Source organism: Sinohyriopsis cumingii, chromosome 17, assembly GCF_028554795.1.
Source record: "Sinohyriopsis cumingii isolate HCF-2022 chromosome 17, ASM2855479v2, whole genome shotgun sequence".
In the NCBI taxonomy this organism is placed as follows: domain Eukaryota; kingdom Metazoa; phylum Mollusca; class Bivalvia; order Unionida; family Unionidae; genus Sinohyriopsis; species Sinohyriopsis cumingii.
In genome coordinates this window covers 73,877,252-73,905,044 of record NC_142977.1, presented here as the reverse complement: position 1 = coordinate 73,905,044, position 27,793 = coordinate 73,877,252, and the positions used below count along the sequence as shown (strand labels likewise).

Here is a 27,793-nt window from a genome sequence, read left to right as displayed (position 1 = left end):
ATATCTTCACATATTATATGATAGGTTTCACATTTTGTTTTACTTCCAACATATTTTCAGTGATAAACTAGCATTAAATGCAGGAGATTTGTGGTGGTTTGCGGTAAATACATGGACCAAATAAATGACATTTTTAGCAGGGTATTTCCGAGTGGCATATTTATATTTGACTTGAGGAGGCAATATTTAGATGTTATAAACTTGAAATGTGTGCGGGTATTGTCGTGACATGATTTTCGGAGCATCAGGTATTTCGGAGCTGCCATTTTATTTCGTTGATATCACGTTAAAATATGTAATAGTTGAGGCAATTTTCGGAAGTTTACTTGTCATGCGTTGCTAAAAGTAAACAAAATGCTTCAAACTTGTCTAAATCCCCCTAATTATACACATTATGCATAACAATGACACACCAAAAAAGGAAAACAAAATTCATATTGCCTAATACACTTTTATACCCACTGAAAATACCTTTAGTTTTCGATGTCAATGAATTGAAACCCTTGATGCAATTTTGTTGTTGTCAACTGTCTAATGAATAAAATCAGGTGACTTCTTATCTCCGCCCACATCGCATTTTGTTTTCCCTATATAAGCCCATTAATGAAATAATTATTTATTTCGCTGCAGAATTTTTAATGACATTTTGGTTTTTCGTTCTTTATTTATTTCCATTATTGAATAAATACAACAATCTAATATATTAAAGTTTATTTTTTAACACTATAAATATTTATTATTTATTTTGGTACATTAACACTTACGTAACGAACAAACAGTATTAACGTTTCTAACCCTGTCATAAATACATTATACACCGTCTGCACGATTTTCGGAATGGTTTATGTATACAGTAAATTTAGAGCGACAAGATGTTGCATTTTAATTTTTTATGTAATAAATCTGAAATAAAAATAAATAAAAAAAACATAGGCCTTCTCTATGCCTACAAATTGACCCTGACCATGCTGAAAGGGACATCACTCGTACAAAGAGGCAGTATGCCTTTCGCTCTTAAAAGTTATTTTTCCATCATGACATACCACTCTTGATAGTGTGTACCTAGATAAGATATATTTACAGCATAAAACGAGCATTTTGTGATGTATAATAAACATTAAAACTGCATTGCCTTTCAAGAAGAGACATAAATTTTCACGACACTGACCGACGCCATTCGAGACTGTACGAAGTTATTACCTTTATCCTACCGTAACAACAATGTCAACAAAAATAGCTATTTTGAATATTTCCGTGACAAGGCAGCTAAAAGAATCAGTTTGTGCCATATGCATGAATAAAGTTCACTAGTACTATAACAAATTAGCATACTTTTAATCACCCCTCAACCATCTAGCGTTTTAGATATTTACCTCTCTAGCAGAGACATAAATACGTAAGCCAAGTCGGCAGCTCATTTTGCAGCCAAAGTTACGCATTTGATCTCCATTGCTCATCTAACTGTGACAGGCTGTCACCAAAAAGCCAACCTATTTCCAAGCCTAACTCGAAGTAAATCTAAACCACATTACAGATTTAGTCAATGATGGCTTGATGGATAGAAAAATATCTCAGAAGTAAAACAAGCCATATAGAATGGTCGCATGCCTTTAAAGACGGAAATAGCAGAAGGAAATCGAGGGTTATGGGTGGAGCGAAGTATTTGGAAGTTCCGTACCTTCTCTCTTATATATTATGATAGAGATGGTCCTATGTCACAACGGGTCATGGGGGTAATCTAAGATATTTTTGTCACTCTGTATGATTTTTTTCCTTTAGATTATTTTTTTTTTAAACATCAAGCTCGCGTCGAGCACCAGTGTTTTTGATTGGCTGAAACTGAAACCTCCATCTCAGATGTGTATGATTTTCAGACATTAACTTATATTTTGAATTTTTTAAGGAAGTTAGCAGTTATTACAAAATTTAACTTATGTTCAATCGTTTTAATGAACATTCATAGTGTGAATCACTCATATTAATTTGTTATTATCTTTTTATAATTTACAACGAACATTTACATCCCCATTGATCGGGAACTATCATATATTTCCACCATATTATAGTAGTTTTTTTAGGTGTCCTAAGTGGTTAGAGCATAAGCTTAAGGTGTGGGAGGTGGCAGGTTCAAACCCCGGCCAAGTCATACTGAAGTCTTATAAAAATGGTACTAGCAGCTGCCTCGCTTGGTGCTCAGCATTAAGAGGTTAGAGTTAGGACTGGTTGGCCTGGTGTCAGGATAATGTGACTGAGTGGGACATGATGCTACATGTCTGCAGTATGATGACTAACATGTTTTATAAAAACTATGTTAGAAGTCTAAATCACATACACATGCTTTTATGACTCTTTTATAATAAACCTTTCTGACAATTCTTTTTGCTACAACTTGTTAGTGGTGCTATATATATATCCTCAAAGTGCTGGTCTGCAATACAATTCACAATCAATCAATCAATCAGACTTGGCACAATGACCAGTCTAAGGACTTACAACTTATAAATTTAGCAGCAATACTTAATATGTTAGAGACGAAACTGGTTTTCAAATTGAGTAAACAGTTAGTTGGATAAACTTCATCAGGAAGTAATGAAGATCAAGGACATATTTCAAGTACTCCATGAATTATACAACAAAGGCAGAGAAAATTACAATCAAGTTGTGTTATGTTGTGAAATAATAGTATTAGTCTTTGACTCAGCATCACCAGTATATTTACTTGTTTATTTTTCCGATCTATTTTTTAAGGCTGAGTGATGTATAAAGAGCACCTTGGGATTGTCTTAACATCATATACCAGAAGATGATGAGTGCACTTCACTAGAAGGATACTGTCTATAGATAACTTGATATCCCAGCATTTCTGTCTGCTGTGCATATACCTAATGACAATCAAGGTAAGGCTGTCTTGAATGCGGAACATTACACTGAAACTCATTTTCATTTCTGTTTTTAGCTCTAGAGGTCATGATCTTTGGTCGGTTATAAATTAATAAGGTGCCATCTGATGTTCAATATGGCCAACAGAGCAACCATCATCAAGGTATTGTTATCGCTTCTCCTCCTGATGGAAAGGTGGCATTGGCATTAGGTTTTCACTAAAAGACTTCTCATGTTGTGTATCAAAATGTTACTGCTCACACATCAAGTATGTATGCTGCCGCCACCTTCTTGAGAATCTTGTTATTGCTATTTATCCTGAATGGATGGTCATATCAACATGGGTTTCATTTACTAAATGACTTACGGTGTCTGGTTGATCCTATATACCTGTGGTTTTCACTAATATTCTATTTGTAGTGTCTGATTGGTCTGATAAACAAGTGGTATCGATGTAGAAAATGGTCAGCTTGAAATTGTGTTATTGATACATGCCCTGAATGGATGGTTATGTTAACATTTATTTTTGACTGAAAGACATCTTGGGAGGTCTAGTTGATCCTAAATTAAAATACTCCCGAACTGACATCCAATTTCTTAAAAGTAATGTTACCGTGCCTTTTAAACGAAGAATCATTACAACATAGGGTTTTCACCAGAAATGTTATTTAGGTGTCTGGGTGGTCCTAACTGCAAGCTTGCGCAAGCTAGTAATAGGTAAGCTTGTGCGAGCTTGTCATGTAAGCTTGCATGAACTTGTCATGTAAACTTACCAGCTTGCATCAAAGCTGACCTAGTACTAATATTAGTACCCTTACTCGTACCTCATGGACAGGGTACTAACATGAGCATATACGTGTTAATGGAGCAAGCCGGGTGTGATTCACACCCGGCGCTCTTTTAGCCCAATAATAACACTTTAAACATATTCCTTGAATATAATCCAATAAATTGAGTAGTCCTCTTATTTAGTACTGGAAGTATCGAAAATCATTGTAGAAATAGTTGTAAAATCTCGTTTAACTTTTTTTGCCGATATTTTCGTTTAGATCATGCGCCATATTATTTCAAATAATGATTACTTCCGTTCTCAGCCTCGTTTGTTTGTGTGCCATATAAGGACATTGACGCCTTATTTGGAAATGTAAACAAATTGTAGTAAAAATTTGGCGCCGTTTGGGTCAGAAATTTTGCGCATTAAAAGTAAATACGCTTTATCGGCAACTTTGAAATTCCACCAAGAAGCAATTATTCGCCACTTGATTGATAATAATATATCGTAGAATATCCAAAATATTGTCTGGCAAGCCTTATGTAGAAAAGCGGTCACTGCGAGAGTCTCGCGTTATCTGTCATGGCGGACAGGATAAGGTTAGAGCAACCATGCCAATTTATTTTATTATGTAAGGGCTTAATAAATTCAAAATAAGCCAAACTGCTTTCACAACATGATTATACTTACGTAGTTGATTTCTACACTGTTTGTTTTTCTGACTTTAGTGATGAATTTTTTTGCTCCATTGCATGATATGGGATCGGTTCGTAGCCTCAACCACACCAATTCAAGTTGAGGCTATGACATCGTAGCTGAAGCTGACCTAGCTAGTTGCTTCAGAAGAACTGATATGGCATTGATTAAATTATTCTATACATAGCCACATACCTCCATTTTTCTAGCCCTTGATGTGTGAAAAGTATGTAATATTAAATATTAAAATGAAAATGTTAATATATGGTGAACATTAATTAGCATGAGATCTTACTGTCACAATAAAAGAAAAGAATGAAGTCATCAAATCATTTAATATTTAATCAGATAAATATATAAGAGCATATGAATATGTGTGAGTAAACTCTTTATACTTTTGTTCTGTATGGCTTTAGAAATGTTCTACTAATTTACTTCCATGAAGAAATCCATATCGGGAAGGCTGGTGTAAAATGGTTAGGTTCCTGCTCTCATCTGTCAAAATGATACACTATTAGGTGAAAACAAGAATGTTTGCCATTTGGAATACTCTGAACCTCTTCTAAACAAAATCCTCAGAATAAAATTCTACATCCTCCTCTGCTTCTGGTGTGATTCAGGTATTATCCACTGAAATGGATTACAGCAACATGTACTATGTAGCCAGCATTTAAAAAAAAAAACAGTATTTACCTCTTTGGCAAAAGCATCTAATTTTTAGTTCCAAAATCACTTATCAAGTCCAAAAAGTATCAGGAAATGTTATATTTCAAGATCATCCTTTAATGAGCTCCTAAATTTTAGTTTTAACATCCATTTTGAAAGGCAATGTGAAACGAATGGCCCTTCAGAGCTTTAAACAAAACAAAAAAAATCCGATGGAACTGATTAGGTACCTTATGAAATTTTGAAATAAAATAACTGCCATATTCTTTGAGAATGAAAAGAATTAAATGTAACAACCTCTGAACAATTGTTGAATCTGATATGCAAGAGGAACGAAAGACCTAAGAATAACGGAAGTGAAATTCACAAGCATGTGTTTAATTTTATATCATAACCCTATTGTCGATAATTGACAGCACTGCATCGATTACTGCAGTTTGGCAAGCGCAGCAATCAATAATAATGATCTTCAGTGTTGTCATCTCAATGATTGGATGAAACAACATTACAAAGCCATTTTTGGCCTATTTAAATCGTAAAAGTGAAACAGTACCGCCAATCTACAGCCCTGAAAACTGACAAAATACAACACACTCTTGAGTTTACTCACCAACATGATAACTCTGTGACTTCAAATTATCTCTCGGGTTATAGGATCGGTTACTGCACAAATATTGCTTCAGCAGGCAATGAAATTTACAGAATTAATGTGCTAAATTGTAACGGTGCAAGTTTGAAAATTGTGCCTAATTTTTTTACGTGACACTACAATGGTTGTTTTATGTTCTTGCAACTGAAATATGTTGTGTGTATATTTAGAGTTCGTAAATCAGTCTGCTGATCATAAACAGGGGAAATAACCGCATTTAATGACTCAATACCGCATTAAGTCCTTGTTGCGGAAAACCACATTTCATCCATCATGGTTTGATTTGATTTCTTTTTAAAAAAGCAAAATTCACAAAGCTCAATTCTTTATCGAATGTGTGCAGAATGGGATGCATCTCTCTCTCAAAGAAAAAACAAAGATTGTATTATATGTTAAAAAAAATTTTTAGTAAGTAAATAACTGACAAGTGTTTTTCTTCTTCTGGCAGCAGATTGTCATTGAAACAAATATATGACAATTATTTCAAAGAACTCAAAGCCAGAAGTTAATATTACAAGAGTTACTGAGACTATTTTTGATGGTGCATTTGGTAAATATCATTTACAAGTACTTGACATAAGTTATCTTGCTGTATTAAGTTAGTTTGTAAATAACTTTACAATCAGCAATTATAACTATCTATTTTACAGGATTTTACTAAATGGAATTCTTTATTCCGTCTTCCATATGTGTTCTACGTTAAAGTTATCCACTGTGCTGCTGCTTGATGAATGACTGCAGATGCACTCCTTCATTCTTTGCAGTTGTAAATAAATTCAAGATGAAAGATGAAAAATATGCATTTGTAGATGAAACCACATTGGTTCATGCATGTTTGCTTCACATTTATACTGGGAAATTGTCTGATCATTTTGTAGACATACCTCTTGGAAACATTGATAGTCAGGGTTTATTTATTAATTTTTTAAAAGATAAGAGCTATATCATACTAAGTCCTAATACTGTGAAAAGTGATTAAATTAGTTCTATAGTAAGCATTATATGGGATTATGGGTTTGATAATATACTGGTTATGTGTATTTGTAAGGACAAGTTTTTGTATAAAACTTTAAAACTGTTTTACCTGTAGATTGAAATATTTGTATTTTTAGGAACATTAACAGATTAATGACAACCAATATTTATTTTATAATTATAATCCATGTCACTCACTGACAAAATAGCCAATTCAGTGTACAGTCACTTAAAGAATTTGTTTTATGCACAAAGCTCAATCGTTTATCTAACCTGGCTGATATTTTAAACAAGATATATCATTAAATTGAAAAAAATATGTTTGTAGAAATAAATTACATTTTAGATTAAACAAGGACAAGAAATCAGTTTAATTTGAAATATATATTAATATTGTTCCTATTTAAGTTCAGACAAAGAAACGTTGGAATAATACATCTTATGTATGTAGCAGCTAAGAACAACTGTTTAGCATTTCTGCAAGAATTGAAAATATACATATATTTAATTAGAGTGCATTATCAGATGCTATGAATCAAAAACAAAATAACATTTAAATTTGCCTTGTTTCTTACTGCACATGATATATAGTCAAAATGTATATTCAACATTTCAACAGGTACTGCATGATCTCATGCAGGAGCTATAGCTAGCTGCCAGATTTCATCTTTTATGACTGATTAAATTATACTGCAAGCTTAATGCGTGTAGGCTATAGGTAGAATTTTAGATTTTGCAATCTTGCAGACGTAATGAGAAAAATTCCTTTCGCAAGCTTGAATTTTAGATTTTCCAAGCTTGCCAACTTGGACAATTTCCTTCTGCAAGCTTGAATGTTTGATTTTGCAAGCTTGTAGACTTGGAGAAATTTCTTTTGCAAGCTTGCGCAATTAGCTTGAACATCAGACTTTGCAGCTTGCTGCATTTAAGCTTCCATGCTTGCAGACTTGGAAAAATTCCTTTCGCAAACTTGCACAAGCTTGTACGAGTTCCCTTACTAGCTTGTGCAGCTTGAACTAGCTTGTCACAAGCTTGCTGCAAGCTTGTGGTAAGCATGCATTTTGGTTTGGAAGTGACCCTCTATATGGCCATTGCAGTCACCATCTTCTAAAGACTGTTTACCCAAATGGATGGCTATATTAGTATTAGGTTTTCACCAGTAGACTCTTTACTACCTAATTGGTCCTAAATAAAAATGGTACCAATGGTACATTCAGTGGTTGGTATGGCTTGAAAATCTTGCTGTCACTATTCTTCCTGAATGGATTGTCTTATTGAAATGGGGATTTTCACTAACTGATTTTCTACTTAGTAATAGACGAGCATGTCCACCATAGCAACTAACATGACGGTCTTGTTATCACTGAAGACTATCAGAAATAGTTTAAAAATGCAGAGTTAAAAGGAAGAAAAGGTCTTATCTTGAATTTCTGGAAATTATGGCAGCTCAGTAAAGTGTCAGTCCCTTTGAGGGACTTTTAATAATGACTACCAGTGACAGCTTTCATCACAATTGGCAATAAGACCAAGCAAGCTTATTGTATGGTCCTATATCTGTTATTCATTGTCCATCATGTATTCATCCACTGTTGTTATTTTCAACCCATTCTGCATAACCTCGGGATACATTTCAAGTGAATTTGGCAAGAGAATCCTTAGTGCACTAACAGCTGTAAACAATTTTTTACAAATCATATCCCTCAGAATTTTTTTATAGAATACGGTGAAGTGCACATTAACTAGAATTACAAATTGTGTGTGTGTGTTTTTAAAAAAGAACAGAAACGAACAAAACAGCAAATGAATAAATATGTGCATTGTCATTATAAAACCTCAAATATAAATAAAACGTATAAAGTACATGAATGTACATCATAATCTTTATTTTTCTATGTTGTATGTATCATGTTTTGATGCTGAAGCTATCATTTAAAGATAGGAAAGAATTTAAATGACCCTTTTAGTCTGTCGAATTTAACTGAACTTGTCAGTGAGCATCCTCATTGCAGGAAGCAGTATTGTGGGAATTGTGCAGTATTGAAACCATGTCCCACAAAAAGAGATTTAAGGCTTCAAAAGGAAACAAAAATATGAAAGAAGCAAATTGTTTTACCTTACCTTTATTCTGATACAGATGCAGCAATCATTAAATGTCCAAGATGCTCAATGAAAATGAACCAAATCCATCAAGTGCTTTCTCTGAGGCTTGGATTATCAGAGTTAGATATGGAATGATGAATAACTGATATCTATATCCCAGTATCATACAGTGAAAAAAATACAAATAACCATGTGTTAGTATATGAACACATACTGTAACTTACAAGCAGCTAAAGAGCTGAAACATAAGTCAAATAGAAATAGATTTTCCAAAGAAGAAAAGTTATAACACCATTCAAGAAATCCCTTGAAAGAAAATTTTTGATGGACTGATATCTGTAATGTTGGAGGAGTACACAACTGTAACAAAGTGTATATCCACAACTAAGGCATGGCATTGATTACATGTGCAAAATTTTCGATTACAGGTTGTTTGGCAGTACTGAAGATAAAGTACAGCAAATCCTGTGCAGGTTATTTTCTTTGCCATTATGCTGAATGGTGTTTATTTTATTGAATGAGCATTCTGTCGAATCAAACTACATTACCACAGGCTATTCCTTTGACTGATTCTTTAAGAAAAAAATTCAGTGATAGAAAAATGAACTTGTCACCTAATGAATACAGTTAATGTAAAATTTGTGCATTAATGGTTTGTTGTTTTGCATTCCTTGGATCAATCAGATCATGTAAATAAATATTATTTGTTAATGAGAGAGAGAAATAAGATTACTTGCTCTAAACTAAGTTGAAAGAAAAAAATGTAATTTGACCTCTTGTTATGAACAAAGCGACTTACATTACTTTGAATTTAGAATTACCCTTTAAAGAAACCTTCCTTTTGCAACTCCTCAGTGGAACATATTACCAGCAGAACTTATGAGTAACGTTTCCATCTATGCAAACTTTTTGAACTGATTACTCCTGACTGTATTGTGTCCACTGATGATCAGATAGACAAAGTATAGCATAATCCACTGGGAACTAAACGTGGTAGCTGAAATAATAATTTATTCTTTAATCAAGTTTCCAATTAGGCCTGGTCCAGCATATTTTTTCTCTGCTGGGATCTTAGCTAAATGTGGAAGAATTAATTCCTGCACATGTGTTTTTTTTATTAGAATCTATTTGCTCACGTGAGTTCTACCTAATTTGCATGTTAAATTGCACATGAGACTAACCTGAGTTAGATCTCATGTGAGAATCTCATGTGCAGAAGGGTAGGCAGTTTTGGTGTGGGTTGAAATAAGGTTGTGTAAAATTAAAATCTCTGAACATCTGAGATTTGATAATTTTCATCTTTTTTGTTCATTTCAGCAATAAATTTAGTTCAGATTCATTATGGACAATCATCAGACTTCTGTTGTTAATTGCAGGACCATAACTGGGGCTGTTAAATACAACACATCAAGTCAGATGACATCATGTAAAAAAACACCTTTCCCAAACTGAAATTTACATCATTTGATGCTAGGCCATGTCATTGTTTTAGAACAGTGTTGGCAATGGTCACTGTCTAGATTTTTGTGGAACATTCCTTAAATTCACATATTTATTAGGGAGAGGTCATGTAATTTTCTAAAGAGGGAGTGTAAATGCTTGAAAACAATTGTATTGCACAAATTTGTAGTTTAACAAGACCTTATTCCATTACTTCTTTTTCTTGAAACAAATTTATCTTGTGATGATAGAAGAAAAGAAAATCCTGGTTGGAAAGAATGTTCTGACCTCATGATTTAAGGTCAGTTCCAAGACAGCACACATGCAGTCAGAACTGAACTAGTTCAGAGTACATGTATATGTGTAATTATATTCAGCCTTGTGACTTTGTCAGACTCATTACTGACAGTGCTTAAGGAATAAGCAATTGGATCACATTCCAGTGTAAATTCAGTGCTTGGTGTTTTAAACAAAAGCAGCTGTTAGTTGGAACTGAACTGTCCATTTGTCAGAGGATTATAACAATAGGATTAGTTTATGCTGTTCAAGAGAAGCTGAACAAGATGTGCCTTCTGTCATTAAGTCAGGATATGTTTGTTTAGATTTCTTTGAATAAAGTAAAAGCATTGGATTATTGCAATAAAAGTCGACCAGTCTTTTTTAAATATACGTGTACTTAATATACAGAACATTTAAGATGATATTTTTTAGGTATGTCAGACTCCAGTATCTGTGATATAGTGCAAATTAGAAATTGCATTTCTTTGTTAATAGATCCAAAAATTCCTTTAAGTTTGGGTAAGCGACAAACTGTGTAACATTTGTTACTAAAGTTATTGGTGAAATAATTTACTTTTATTTTCTATAGGAATTACATTGATATGCTTACTTAAAGTTGATGCATAATGATCTTGAATTCCATATGACTTTTATGATGATATGTTTAATTATGTCAGGCAAATATTGTTTTCATGAGTGCTAGTTTTCCACAGATTTGTTAGTATTTGACCCAATTATCCTTTTCAGTTATTGGATATGATGCATGATAGTTAAGACTCTTTTGTCATCAGAAAAGGAAATAAAGGAATTCACAATGTCTGGTAGCTCAAAGTACATTAAAATGATTTCTTATATTAGGCTTAAAATCTCTTACAGATATCAGTATGATGATCATAAAAATGATGATGATGATGATGATGATGATTGAAATGCAACTGAAATACTTACTAATCAGTTGGGGGGGGGGCCCCGAGTGGCCGAGTGGTCTAAAGCGCTCGCTGTTACGGATCACTGCCATCTCGCCTCTGTCTGCGTGGGTTCGAGTCTAGGATTCGACCAATGTGGGTATGTGAGAAAGCTTGCCAGTAGCTTATCGTGGGTCGGTGGTTCTTCCCGGGGATTTCCCGGGTTCTTCCTCCACCATTAATACTGGCTGCCATACATAGCCTGTCATGTGCTGAAAAATGGCGTTAAACCCTACAACAACAACAACAACAACTAATCAGTTGGGCAAAGTTAACTGTAAAATGACTTTCTTTGATCTATATTCTTGTATTTTCTATAAAACAGTCATTTTTTTTGCACATTGGGAAAACAGAGCTTGAACATTTCACTCATTCATTCATATTCAAGTAGATTTGAATCACTGTATTTACCTCAGCATGCATCACTCAGGTGTGGAACCTCAGATTTATCAGGTTAAAGATCATTAAAATTACTGTCTGTCTCAAACTGGATTATTTATTCAATAAATATGGGTAAAATGGTACAGCTTGAGGATGGTGTTCAGCAAAGACAGATGTACCAAGCACTGCATAGATATATAATGCCATGCTTATGGGTAAAATGGTACATCTTGAGGATGGTGTTCAAAAGCAAAGACACATGTACCAATTTAGCACTGCATGGACATTACTGCCATGCTTATGGGTAAAATGGTACAGCTTGAGGATGGTGTTCAAAAGCAGACAGATGTACCAAGCACTGCATAGATATATAATGCCATGCTTATGGGTAAAATGGTACAGCTTGAGGATGGTGTTCAAAAGCAAAGACAGATGTTCCAAATGTACACCACTAACCTTTGTGCACAACAGCAAGAAAAAGAAAATGAAGCCACTAAACACCTTAAAACTGTAGTGCCGTATTAAAATTCCAGAATGCTGTTTTTATGTTGTCTAATATACATGCATTATTTTTATTGCATTGCAATTGCCATTAGACACAATATTTTAAATTTAAGTTCTATATTTTTTAGTTTTGAATTATCAAAATACAGTGATCCATTAAAGCTTTATCTTGGACCGCTTCCAAATTACCATCGTTGGGCTCATATGGTTGCTGTAATTTTCCAGCTGCCAATCCCTGAAAGGTTCTGACCATTATAAATAATTATTTTTAAAATAATGACAAATAAATAAAATCATATTTTATGACTGTTCAGTAACCAGATGACTTAATTTATAAAGCTTATTTCACAAAGCTTATTTATGTCAGTTACCCATGTATGTGATATCAGGCTCATTTGAACCTCATGATAATGTTTATAGATGGGCTTTAATCACTCATTACATTCATCTAGTTGTCTACACTAGCATTGTCTTTTGAGTTCTGATACCTTTATTTCTTATATATTTAAAAAAAACTTCAAGTATGTATGTTGGTTTCAGTCTGTGATGACAGTATTTGACAAATCTTTGTTCCAATTATATACTTTAAATTCCATGTTTGTAGCCTCCTCTGGAGGAGAACTGATCTACTTGAGGTGAGTTATGATCAATATGGGAACAGTCAGTTTAATATGGTTTTTCTGTTTTGCCGTGCTTTGCAAAATGGACATTGTTACATATATTTGATTTAATTTATATTTGATTTAATTTGTGTTTGATTTGTTTGATTGTGTATGGGTGTTTTAATTTTATTTTCTTTACATGTCAATGTAATGTAATTTTGTTTACTATGAATTTGATAATTTTCCAGAAAATTAAGTTTTTCGTAGATGCCTAATAATATAAACACTTATTTCTATTTTTGACTTAGTTTCTGGCCTTGATTGAGGATCAAGTAAACAACTTTTTCCAGGAGTAAAATGACTGGTTATTATCAAGGACATACAGGAGCTATTTGACTTTTAGATGTAAACATGATCACGTCATCCTCTTTTTCGCAATTAATCATTTCCGAAATTGCAAAATACTTAGTATTAATAGTGATGTTTAGAGAGAGAGAGAGATCTCATAGTCAGGGCTTTTAAACACTTGATGTAAAGTTGTTTTCTTCTGTAGTGATCAGTATTGAAGTATTGAAATTTTGGAGTTTTTGAGTTATATGCTATTTTTATTCAGTCTTTGGACTCTAGAAGATGAATTCGTTTCTCTGGAAATATTGTATTCATACAGAACTCTTGAACAAGGACTTTTCTTGAAAATTTTATTTGGATTTCCATGACCAGAGGATCAGTTATTATGTTTCTACAAGGAACTGTAGATGTCAACACAGTAGAGGCTACAGTATACGTCATCACCATCCATCTTGGATTCTTTGTCGGACTCAAACTTGGAATCATTAGAACATTTGAATATTAGGACTTAACACATTTTTATTCATGGATTATTCTTGTATTATTTTTGGATTTGAGTCAGGAAACTGTAAGTTCTCATATTTTTATTTATTTTTACAGTATTTTTCCAGGGAAAAAAATATTTATTATATTTTTAAAAGCTTGTTGTTTTCACTTTTTCTTGTGTTACTGTTTATTTGAGCCTAAACACATAACAACATGCATAACATTGTCTCCACCTTCGAATAGCTTATACACATTATGGATACCATATATTAAATTCTTATCATCCATGTTTTTTTGCTTGAAACAAGTGAATAATGTATATATTTCACGAGCTGGGTGAGAAACTCAATACAGGTATAGGCAAGTAATGGAATCTTATATATTTGATAGAGTGGGTGAAAAATATCTAGATTTTCACCCACTCAATGACATAAATATATCCGTTATTGAATATCAGTCAGATTTGTTTTGATTTTATACTGAAACATATTGGCTTGTAAGATGTACTGCATAGCAGATTGAAAAAGATAGATTTATTACTGGATCCAGGATGAGTTTACTGTTAAAAGACTACACCCCATTCACAAGCAGTCATGTAAGACTTAAGCTGCTATCTCAAAATTTGATGATAAATAAAATATGGCGTTCCCTGTTTGTAAGAATAATGGACTATTTTGCCAGTAAGATTCAAATTAATAACAGTTAGAAACTTAATACATCAGATTTATTGACCTATTGATGAAAATGATACTCAAGTCTAGGTATAATAATGGTTTCTTTTCTTTTCATGTGTGTTAGTTTCCATGATACAAAATTTACATTTTCAAATCTGCATACATTTTTGGATGTGCAGTGGTATATCCTTCTATCTTGACAAAGGATAAGTGTTTGTTGGGCCATAAAATTCCTGGTTTGTAGCTTAACCACAAGATCCACAAATCTGTGTAGCCCATTGAAAATTCGAATTACCATAACAGTAACATGTCATGGGTACTACATACATGTACAAGGAAAGTAACTGCCATCATATCTTTTAATCATTTCCAGTATTTGAGAGATGCACCACTTATGAAGACTCCAGGCTGGTTCACCATACTTATCTGTGAAGGATATGAAGACTCCAGGCTGGTTCACCATACTTATCTGTGAATAATGATCCAAGCATGGAATAAGGAGCTGCATTTGACTACCTTCCAGAGACCTTATATTAAAAAATCCTGTCGTGAAAGATATTGTGACTTGGAGTAAAGTAAAGTGATTCCTACCAAGGAACTGAAAAATGAAATCTTGCAGTTTGAAAGTTGAAACTGCATGTTCCAATCTGGGTCATGAATATATGTATATGGCACTGCATATATAATCGCAATGGGAACAAGTCCTAAACAACAAGTCTGGCAAGTTCTAGGGTATCTTGATTGATCCATTTAAGATTCTGCTGTCACAGTCTCAATTACATGTAAATTATTTAGGACTACTTATTATTTTTGGTATGCAGGTTGCAGGTAATGTTTAATTGACAGAATGTATAGTGTAATGCTTAATCCATATTTGATGAACCAAGTCAGATTAAATGCTTTTGAATCATCAAGAAATAAATGTGAATGAATGGAGAAATGCAGGGTTAAGTGATTATATAGTGTCGATATGTATTTTGCAAGTACAATAAAACTTACTTTGTCATCTCTTGGAACTTAAGTTGTGTACTAGAAATGGCATCAGGTTCAAGGGGGGTTGACCAACAACATAAATCTCTTCTGATCAAACTGTGTGATATGATGGACCCAGATGATCCAACATACAGCAATTTCATTCTTTACTTGGAGGCTTGTCTTCCAATGGGAAGGTTGCACACGGTACAGCACAATCCGACGGCTGTGCTTTCTTTGATGGAAGAGAGAGGAGTCTTGAAACTAGGGAAATATCAAGTTCTGGAGGATGCATTAAAGATTAGTGGGTATATAAACATATTGGATGTTTTAAAGGATGAGGAAAAAAACATAATTCGGCAATTGAGAAAACGCAAATGCAGTGATGGTTCCAGTGATGATTCATCTAATATAGGTAGCTCTCTCCTTTTTCTCTCTGTGCCCCTCTTATCCAATAAAAACATAATACATTCATCAACCAAGTATTTAGTCTCGTGAAAGAAAGCAAAGCATTGTACAGGGAATGCATAAGCACGAGTTAGACAAGAAAAATAGCTAAGAAAAATATACTTAAAAATATAGATGAATACATTGTACAATATTTACATTTACATACGGGGCCCCGAGTGACCAAATGGTCTCAAGCGCTGTCCATTACAGATCACTGCCATCTCACCTCAGTTTGCGTGGGTTTGAGTCTCGGATTTGGCTAATGTGGTATGTGAGAAAGCTTGCCAGTAGCTTTTCATGGGTCAGTGGTTCTTTCCGGGGTTTTCCTGGGTTCTTCCTCCACCATTAATACTGGCCACCATGCATAGCCTATCGTGTGCTGAAAAATGCCACTAAACCCTACAACAACAACAACAACAACAACATTTACATACAAAGCTCACACTTATTAAATTGAACCATTCTGCATATCTGTATTGAGCTCAATTCAGAACTAAATGGACTTCTTACAGCATAGGACATTTTAAATATCGTTAATATTCACTATAATTACATGTACATGTAGATAACAATGGTGCTTTTTAAATATGGAATCTCACTTTTCCTATATGATAGTATAAACTCTTAAAATACACACTAACTCTGTTTCAGACCATTGTACATGTAGTAATAAAAGACTCACTTAAATAACTAAACACATATAATTCTTGATTTCAGAAGCTGAGACTGTGCCATCCATTGGATCAGAAGGTATGGTACATCATGATGATTTCATTGGTATTAAGGAAAAGTATACTCTATTAGATCCGACTCTGAAGATTAAATCAGTGAAAGTTAGCAACATATTCAAGTGAATTCTAAAGCTAAAGTTTTCTTTGGCTTTCATGGTATTCTGTACTGAGCAAGCCAAGAGTGAGAGAGATAGATAGAGTGGTCTTCATGGTTGTTCATTTATCCCATTGCAAAATTGGAGTAATAAAATTGTGTATGTTCTAGTAGATGTTCACTTAAGGCAATACACTTGAAGGCAGAACTACAATATACACTACATAAATCTTGTGTTATTCATTGTTTTGTGTGTGTGTGTATATATATATATATATATATATATATATATATATATATATATATATATATATATATATATATATATATAACCCACCGACATATAATAGGATTAAAGAACCAAATAGTAATTAGTGTATTTATAGATAGATTTAAATGCTTACAATGCCTGATAAACTCATAGTTGCAGGAAGAAAGATGGATTAGAAAGCGGCCTTGAGTTAAGGCTGTGATAATAATATCCCAAATTTGTTTCTGCAGGCCATTTTCATGGTTTCCAACAAAGAATTCATACTGATATAAAACGTAATTAAATAGCTATAAGATAGTGCAGTAGAGACATTACAAAAAGAAAACCAGAATGATGCAAAGCGTATAGAATATTTATGCTACAAGTATGAGGCAGTTAATACTAGTTTTAAAGCTAGTACATTGGAGTCATTAACTAACCACTTTTATATTAATATCACCCAAATACAAAAGAATCACCTCATAATGTAAAGTGCCAAGATTGAACATGTCCAACCTCATTGATTCTTCTAATGGCCTCTTGGCACCATGAAATACAATAGAAGTGATGTTTGTTAAATAGAAGTCAAGGGCAAGATGATTATCAGTGCTAGTGATGAGAAGCTTTGACAAACACTGAGAGATGGAACGGCTTGTAGTTAGAGTGAGAGCCATTTAAGAGAATTGATTAAGGATCAAATAGAGACATTAAATACATAGTAAAAGCAGAATTGTTTAAATTCAAGGTTCCAAGGATGCAGAGAAAAATAGAAACATTGTAGTGAAGCCAAAATATTAAACTAGATACAAATTTATTCTTTTCTGTGCCTTTTAGGTTCATTTGAGAGCAATGATTCTTAATATTCAGTTGTGTACAACTACAAATCCCAAAAGCAAATGGTCAGTAAAGTCCATGTGACCACTAATAAGCATCTATTTGACCTTTTTGAGCAAAATTCATTATCGTAGCTGTATAATACTTAAATTAGTTTGAATCTAAAATATACTTACACAAGCATAAGTAGTTTTAAGATGTGCAGTGCAGTGCCATACAATACACTCTCTTGTGTACTCTGTTTGCTTTTATGAGGGATGAAGAATACAAATAAATATATTAAATTGATGAACAAATACATTATTTACATTAATTGCATATCTGGTTTACAATGGCACAAGTATTGTAGACACAAACCTATTAATTCCAAGTATATCGAGTAACAGTTATGTCATGAAGTGAGACATATAAATCATGTAATTATATAAGTAAATGATAATAATTCATTGTAAATATTTTTAACATAATACTTGTATTAAGACCAGTGAATTGAAAAGTAAAGATGAGCTATCGAATTTAATTTTACAATAATAAGTATAATTAGTTTTTTGTCTGGGAATTAAACAATTACAATTGATCACTGAACTTTAAAGTATTTGACCATCTAAAGTAATGTTTCTTGCATATATATATATATATATATATATATATATATATATATATATATATATATATATATATATATATATATATTGTTTGAAGTAGCAACAGTTAGATAATGGAATGAATTGCCAAGATAATTTTCCTGTCTAGTTATGCCTATCTATCTGTATTGGTAATTTAAAATGAGTCGCAAGTTACAAATTAAAGTAAATGTGCATGTACTATTCAAAGACTAGTCCATTAAAATGGATTTACATGTGATAGATCCATACATATTTCTGAGGAAAGAATCTTGCAGTCATCTTGAAAAACTTGTTATTGCAACTCCTCTTGAAGGAAAAGCTATATTGCATGGTATACTCACTAGAAGTCTCTTTGTGATGTCTAGTTGGTCCACAATGAAAATGGTGTTCCTCACACATCCTATATAACTACAACTATGGCCATCTTGATAATCCACCAGGATGGATGGTCATATTAACTGGGTTTTCCTGGGTTCTTTCTCCACATTTATACTGGCTGCCATGTATAGCCTATCTTGTTCAGAAAACTGGTGTTAAACCCTACAACAGCAACAACAACAACAACTGTGTATGATGTATTGTTGGTCATGAATGAAAATAATGGTGATCATTCCTCCAGTATGTCCATATTACAGCCACCCTGACAATTTTGTTACTTCTACTTCTCCTGAACTGAACGTAAGATTTCACAAGAGGACTTCTTGTGCTACGTTGTTGGCCATAAATGAATATGGCGTCAATCTGATGTTATATGTGGAAGTCACAATGTCTACCTTGAAAAATGAATTATCAATATTTCTGAATAAATGGTCTTGTCAACATGGTTTTACTAAATTACTTATTATAATGTCTTGTTGGTCTTAAATGAAAACTGCTCATCTTTCATCCAATATGGCCATTATTGTTGACTTGCATGAACATCATGCTATCGTTACTCATCTTAAGTGGAAAATCATTTTGCTATGGAGTTTTCATTTGAAGATGCTCTTGATGTCTAGTTGGTCCTAAATGAAAATGACTGACCCTCAATATGGCCATCATGGAAATATTGTTATCTCTTCTTCAAAATGGGTGGCTATATTAACATAATTTTTTTAAAACAATAAACTTTTTATGGTACACAGTTTGTGATAGATAAAATATGGTGCTAATCATCATCATCCGATATGACGGCATCAGTGGTTGTCTTGAAAATCATGCAGTCATTCCTATCACCTGATCATATTGAGGTTTGCACCAAATAGACTTTCAATAATGTTTGTTTGATGATACATCATGTCTAGTATGGCCAGCACAACATCGGTTGCACACGTAATATTAAATGCATATACATGTATAATCAAACGTTGGAAAAATATGATTGTAATCGAAATGTTTTTATATTTCACCTTTATCCTCCTCCAGGATGAGATGGTTATTGTAGATAAGTACCACACAGTGCAGCATAACTGCAGCATTTTTTGAATTTCTTCTTAGTGGTTTAGGAAATTTGGTTCTTGGACATATGGATGGATAGACTGGGGTGCTGATAGAAAAGTAATTTTTAACCTATATAACATCTATATTAAATCCAGATTGGACTATGGTTGTGTTATTTATGGTTCAGCCAAAATGTTGTACTTAAAGATGCTCGACCTAATGCACCACCAAGCAATATGGCTTTCTCTGGGAGTGCTTAGGACATCCCCATGTGAAAGAATTTTGGCTGAAGCAAATGAGTCACCTCTATCATTATAGAGAAACATTATCTATACAATATGCCTTAAAGCAAAGATCTATCCTTTTGGCATTTAGGTAGAGTAATCTTGATGTGCCATCTTGGGCTGATATGGATCTCTTTCTTGCATTTTGTCCTTTATTTTTCAGGCTAAAACCCCTTGAAAATTTGAACATGTTCGAAAATGTTTACTTCAAATGCTTGCATTGCGTATTTTTCACCCAGTTTGGTGTGCTTTTTGGGAGTTGAGTTGATTAGAGTTAGGTGAATTGATCAGTTGTGGATCTGAATCAATCAACAATTATGTGATCATGTTTTCTTTTCAAAATTATTATCATCATCAACTGTAAGGGTAAGTGAAACAACCAATCTTCTAAGGTTGGAACTAATTGTACAATTTTGTGAAAAAGTATTTATTTGTTGATCAGTCCATTTATTTTGTGTATCCTGCCCATGACCCTGCAAGCTTTGACAACATTTTGATGCCACGTATAGTAGCATGACTACACTGAGCGTTACTTACTATAATCAGGTCCTAAGTTAGAAATCATATACATATCAGGCAAAAATACAGCTGTTTTTGTGATCTCAGGTTCCATATCCCAACTAACTTTTGAACGACTGGAAATATTTTAACACACTTTATTTAGTTATATACCATGAGCAGATGGTGTGTTGATTGCCATATTCAAGCACCTGTTTCAGAGTTCAAGGTCTCAGTAAGGAGAAATTTTATAATATTTGGCCTTTTTTTGTGTCATGACTAACTTTTGAACTGGTGAAATATATGTATAAGCTCTACCACAACAAGGATTTTCACTTTATAATCACATCCTTAAATCAGAGGTTCAGATTAATTTAGAATGGGAAATTGTAACATTGTCACCTGTTTTTGTAGGATCTAATTCAACGAGTGACATTTCAGTTTTGAACTACTCAAGATGTTTAATGAGACCATCAGATACCTTGTATAATGTCATCATGAGACGTCTGTATTAAAGGCCAAAGTCACAGCAAGGGAAAATTAACTTTGTGATCTTTTTTAATTGGGGTGTATTTCTGGGTCAGGTTTGTCCCCGTTAATTGATAAAGATGTTGTGATGAAACTTTATTTATTCATGACATATATGTACGTCTTGACCTTGTTCCTTTGATCACATGTCTGATCAGCACAAAAATAGTGTTGCAACAGATATATCAGTATCGTGCTATTTCTTCAAATCTTGTTGTAGTAGTTTTATTGGATATAAAGAAAACTAGAGGGTGTAAATGATTGTGATTGTAAAGTACATGTAGTTGCTTTCAGTTTAGTTTGTTTCATATAGATTACCAACATGTACTCAGCATTATGTTCGCACAAGTTTAAGTTTTACATTGTTGAAATTATAAGCATATTATAAATTTAAATAGTTGTCATCTTTTTGTTTTATTACAGAAATCAGAAAGCTTCGAGATGATTTCATTAAAGCATACAGAAGTTTGAGGTATGTCCAGGTGTCACCAATATTTGAAAAGATGAGATTTGATATTGATAGTGTCTGTGTTGATGTAATCATTGAAGAGAAAGAAGACAGCAGAGATAAGGGAGTCATCAGTTATAAACAAATATTCCAGGATGAGAGAGGTTCAAACTTTAAACGTATTTATTTGCGTGGAAAAGGAGGGTTAGGGAAAACTACTTTTTGTAGGAAAGTTCTCCATGCATGGTGCAATGTTCATGAAGGTAGAGCCGTTGCCCATGCTGGTTATTTTCAGGATGAAGCTGTTCTTCAAATATTTGACCTTCTGTTTTATTTGAATCTTCGAGAGATCTCAGTTGAGGAAAATTTGATTGAGGTCATATGTTCTCAGTTTCCGCTGAAGGAGGTACCCAGTAAAACCACTCTGTGTACTCTGTTGAATCATAATGGAAATAAAGTATTGTTTATTCTAGATGGCCTTGATGAGTTGGTTGTAAAAGCTGGGTTCATTGAAAACATTCTCACCCGTAGAGTCTACCCAGAATGTTGTTTTCTTGTTTCTTCTAGACCATGGAAAATTTCCCAGATGGAGTTACATAAAGGGCCTGAAATAGACCTGCTATTGGATATTCAAGGTTTTAGTAAGAGAAATGCCAAAATATTTGCCAAGAACATTTTTGAGAATTGCTACAAAGATGGGAATGCCATTAAACAATTTAAAAAGGATATGGCATACAACAAGTTAGCTACACAGTTAATTCATGTGCCACTTCTCCTTCTTTTCATGGCACATATATGGTATGAACAAAAGTCATTGCCAAGTAAGCTCCATGAACTTTATATCTTATTCCTAAACTTGATGTCAGATAGGATGAAAGAAAAGTACAAGAAAAATCCAAATCATAGGAATATGTTTACACCACATGAAATCCATTCTCCATTTCCTAGTAAATTATCTGAAACTTCTCTGGTTGTGAATTTTGGAGAAGGTTTTCTGCTTTCGCTTTGTGAAGTTGCTTATCGATTTTTGCTCAGCAGTCCAAAGGAAAACTCACTGGTGTTTGAAGAGAAACAATTGTTGAATGCCCTTGGGGATAGGGGTAAGGAAAAACTGGATCTGGCCTTGGACCTTTGTATTTTATCAGTAACAGATTCTGTGTCGTATCTTAAAAGAAAAACTAGTGTTAGTTTCATTCATAAAACAGTGCAAGAGTTCCTCACTGCAGTTTACTTCATTTTCAGTCAAGACAAATTAGAAAAGTTTATTTCTTCAATAGCAGATGTAAATGAAGTGCAGCAGAATGAAAATGTCATTTTATTCCTTGTTGGCCTGATGCCGAAGCTCATTAACAGTGTGCTAGAAAAAGTGAATGAAATTTGCAGTAATGATTGGGAGGCATGCTGGAATGGAACAGAACTATTTAACCATTTTGAAAAGCCATTTCCTGCTATCAGCAAAATGTACTTGCAATGTAAGGAAGAAACTGATGGGGAAGATGTGCTCCTGAATGTATCAGGTTTGGAAATGAGTACTGAACTAGAAACTGACCTTTATCTCCGATCTTGGAATCAATCCTTTCTACGGTGCTTGAAACTGTCGTGGGAAGAAGATACAGGTAACCAAGAATGTGTGGCAGTTGATTTGAGAAGATTTACAGAACTGAAATGTCTCAGTCTGTCAGATTTAAACTGTGAGTTGAATCTACCCAATACAGATTCTTTGTCTGTCTTAATTATAAATAGAATGAAACTGTCCAGTAGTTGTTGCGATGTTTTGGGTAGTACACTGTCACACTACACCAAGCTAATTAAACTTGAAGTGTGGTTAACAGACCTCCATGACTGTCCTCTAGATCTCTCCAATATGAGAGACCTAACTGTGCTGAAATTGTGGGGAGTAACCCTTACAAGTAGCTGTTGGGATGTTCTCTTTAAGTCTCTGACAATGTGCCATCGATTGGAGAGACTAGATCTTATTAAAAGTAACTTCCCCCTCAGCTGTCATTTGGATCTTTCTAAGTTGAAATTACTGTCACAACTGGTACTTTGTTTTGAATATACATCAAATTATTGTTGTGATATTCTTGACTGGCACCTGACATATTGTACTCAGCTAAAGAAACTTTATCTGCATAATGCACTGGGACCAGGTATGTTTCATGGACAGGCAGTAGCAGGAACAGGTTGCTGGATTGAGCTAGTAACACGTGGGCAATGGAATATGCACCCCAAAGTCAGTAAGTTAGATCAGTCTGTTATGACACAACTAATTGAACTGTCAGTGGAAGATGTAACACTGTCCAATTGTTGTAATGACGTACTAGTTAATACTCTAAAGCACTGTACACAGCTGAAGAGACTTTGTCTAAATCACACAGACCTCCAGAACTGTCTATTAGATCTGTCTAACATAACAGGATTGTGTGAACTGTATCTGGATGCAATAATATTGTCAAGTAGCTGTTGTGATGAACTGGGTAGAACTCTGAAACACTGTACTAAGCTGCAGACACTCACTCTAAAGAATATAGATCTCAACCACTGTCAGTTAGATCTGATGAATATGACAGAATTAAGTAATGTGGAGCTAGATAGTGTAGTACTGTCAAGTTGCTGCTGTGATGTATTAGGTAGGACTCTGACACACTGCACCAAGCTTACGGATCTCAATCTGCAAAACACACACCTGTACAACTGTGAATTAAATCTGTCTAACATGGCAACACTATCATGCCTAACTATGGAAGATGTACTTCTATCAAATAGTGCCTGTCAGGTACTTGAACAATCATTTGATCAATTGAAATCAGTAAATAAGGATTTATGCAAATACACACTGTCAGTTGAATCTTATATGTCTTATAGTGATTCATCTGGTACGGATGCTATAGATCCCAATTATAATTCAGTATCAGTAGAATCTGATGATCGTTATGATTTTCATTTTGACTATAACTCTGATTCAGAATCAGAACAGTGACTTCATGTGACTTGCTTACTCATTACAACTAAAAATCATAAATAAAAACTGATGCAAGATTGAGTAATGCTATTCAGTAGTACATGTAATGTACCTGGCAGAATTCTTATACAGTTTACTTACACAGACATCCATACTGAGTGCTTTCAGTAAACAATCACAAGCAGAAGCACAGGTCTCCACGAGTGCATTACCGTAAATACAAGATGGATGAACCCAGACTTCCACAAGTACAACACAGTAAGTACTTGTATGCAGGAACACAGATGTTCACAAGTATGCTTACAATAAATAGTCACATGGAGGAGCACAGACATTCACAAGTGTGCTTACAATAAATAGTCACATGGAGGAGCACAGACATTCACAAGTATGCTTACAATAAATAGTCACATGGAGGAGCACAGACATTCACAAGTGCATTACAGTATATACTCACATGCTGGAACACATACGTCCACAAGTGTTGGATCTAATAGTGCACTTACATTTTTAAGTGTCATATTGACTTAAATAATAAATAAATAATTTAAATAAATAAATAAATAATAAATAATAAAATAAATAAAATAAAATAAATAAAATAAATTAAAAAAATAAATTAAAATAAATAAAATAAATTAAATAAATGATAAATAAATAATTTAATAATTTAAATAATTTCGTGATCATTTGAAATTAGTTCACAGTCATTTGTACAGTCAGGAAAAGAGTTTTACTTATCCAGGAACATTGAGATTATGGTTTACATGTATTCAATAGCAGACACTTATTCTTTTATTTCATTTATTTATAGTTGGTCACTATATTGAGAAAAATACTTCAGATATGGAAAAGATCTGTTTGATATTTTTCCTGTGGTTGAGAACACATTATCATTTGGATATTATTGTCTGACATTTTCCTAAATGATCCATACTATAAAGAAAATTACCATGGACTCAATTAAAACAAAAGGTTCATTTTGATAATGGTCAATAATTTTCTTTAATATTTTTACACATGTGCAATGATGTTCCACAATTAAACTTTTATTCAGCTACCTGTATTCTGGTTGAAGAATGAGTTGAAATATATTGAATCAATAGATAGCTATAGTAAGACCATGATTATGGCAAAAATACCAGTACACATCATTTATATCTATGATTTTAGGATATCCATGTTCATTTATACCTTGATTCATGAGTGGTGATAACTATGTCCAGGACAGTTTAGATATAGAATAGTATGAACTGATTGACTACCTGTCATTTAGTATTTTAAAAAAGCTGTCAAATAAGATATTTAAGTGTTGATGTATTTGAACATCTATGTTCTCTGTGAATCTTCATTAGTTATCAGAGATATATAGAGACAATGCTACTCTGATATGATATAGAGACAACAATACTTTCATATGATATAGAGACTATAATACTTTGATATGATAAGGAGACAAATATACTTTAATATGATATAGATACAGTAATACTGTCATATGATACAGACAATAATTATGTCATATTATATAGAGACAATAATACTGTCATATGACAAAGAGACAATAATTATGTCATATTATATAGAGACAATACTACTTTGATATGATATAGAGACAATACATTTGTCATATGATATAGAGACAATAATACTTTCATATGATATAGTGACACTAATACTGTCACATGATAGAGACAATAAATTTGTCATATGATATAGAGATAAAAAAATAGTTTCATATGATATAGAGACACTAATACTGCTACATGATATAGATACAATAATCATCTCATGTCCCAAATCAGTATTTCTGTCTAGCCCCAAAGGCATTTGTAAAAAATATATAGTGATACAGAATCAACAATACTGCCATGTCCAACATCTACATGTCTAACTAAAAGAAAATATATTCGAACACTTACACTATGTGCAAAGCTTTGTTATCAAATATATTATGATAAAGAGACAATACACTGTTTTCGTGCAGATGTTTTACAGAGCATGTAGGAATATTGTGAGTTTTATAGTTTAAAGTCATTACTCTACAAATGTTTCCAAACAGTCTAGTGTTCATATATATTGTCCATCCACCAAAACCTGGCCTGATCTAAGAATGAAACTTTACCAATTTATCTCATTGCTAGATCGTAAGAGTGTGCCTCATCCCATATATGAGTGCTCATATTAAAGGTCACGGATTCCAGAGAGTAGAAGTGACTTTGTAGAGTCTGTGATCTAAATATATAGTAACATTTCAGACAGCAGTGTATGAGTTTACAAGTAGAGCGTGATCTAAGTATATAGTAATATTTCAAACAGCAGAGTTGTGCCAAAACTTTATTTAATGGTAATGCAGTCTGCAAGTATGTATAGCTGTACAAGATCTGTACATGTGCATATATAATGCTTTTTAAAAACATGAATGTTCTTGCATGATATTTTATAATCATTGATGTATTTTATATCTCATAGGTCAATGAGAGATGATATAGTTCAATTTATCGTGGCCATATATGTCACATTACGAAAATGTGTAATTGTGTTGGCTTATTACCGTTTACTTTGTGTATATGTGTAATTTAGTGGCTCATCAGAGCACTTTTGACCATATATTACAGAGTGAAATTTAGATAGTAGGAAAAATCGTAAGTTAAAACACCTTGCTTAAATCCTCTGGAGTCAAACCCCTTCAGCCAAAGTAAATATTCAACATGAGACAAAAGATAGAGGGTGAAAATCGTCATTATGTATTGCATATGTTATTTGTATTATTATGAAATGTATATGCTATTTGCATTATTATGTAGTGCATTTGTTTTTTGCAGCACAAAGAAAAGTCTTTGGTGTGATGTACATATGACCTGTGCACATGTGCATGCTTTGTGTTACATACACGTGGAAATGTATTGACATTTGCACACTTAGATAAATTTTGCAATGTGAACTTAGTAGTGCATATGTGTAAATTTTGCTCCATCTCTGGAGATAGTGCCTAAGTAAATTTCTGTATATGTAAATATGTATGGTGTGATATGTACACATGCTTTAATGAATGCATATAAAACAACATGCAATTCTTTATAAATATAGCCTGAACAATTATTGTAATCTTTCATTAAATTTTTTCATTGTTCGTTATGGACATTATGTATGTGGCTCTGTATTTCAGGTAGCATTCCCTTTTAGACATGCACATGTTTTGTTTGTCTGTCTGATGAAGTAATTTGTCAGTCTGTAATATTGGATAAATAAACAAAACCATCAACTTTTGAGAACCAAA

General features: G+C 33.3%; 1 protein-coding gene across 2 annotated transcripts; it reads left to right on the top strand.

Moving 5' to 3' along the window:
* The first annotated feature begins 1,379 nt into the window (after window positions 1-1,379).
* Window positions 1,380-27,793, top strand: LOC149779242 (NACHT, LRR and PYD domains-containing protein 4C-like). Of its 2 annotated transcripts, XM_089939818.1 has the most exons (5): window positions 1,380-1,733; window positions 2,749-2,897; window positions 14,791-15,804; window positions 16,557-16,589; window positions 21,527-27,793. In XM_089939818.1, exons 3-5 carry the CDS (start codon window positions 15,453-15,455, stop codon window positions 24,529-24,531), a joined length of 3,390 nt encoding a protein of 1,129 aa, XP_089795944.1. In that variant the 5' UTR covers window positions 1,380-1,733; window positions 2,749-2,897; window positions 14,791-15,452; the 3' UTR covers window positions 24,532-27,793. The 2 variants fall into 2 exon arrangements, with proteins under 2 accessions (XP_089795944.1, XP_089795945.1); XM_089939819.1 differs by lacking the exons at window positions 1,380-1,733; window positions 2,749-2,897 and having other exon boundaries at window positions 14,163-15,804.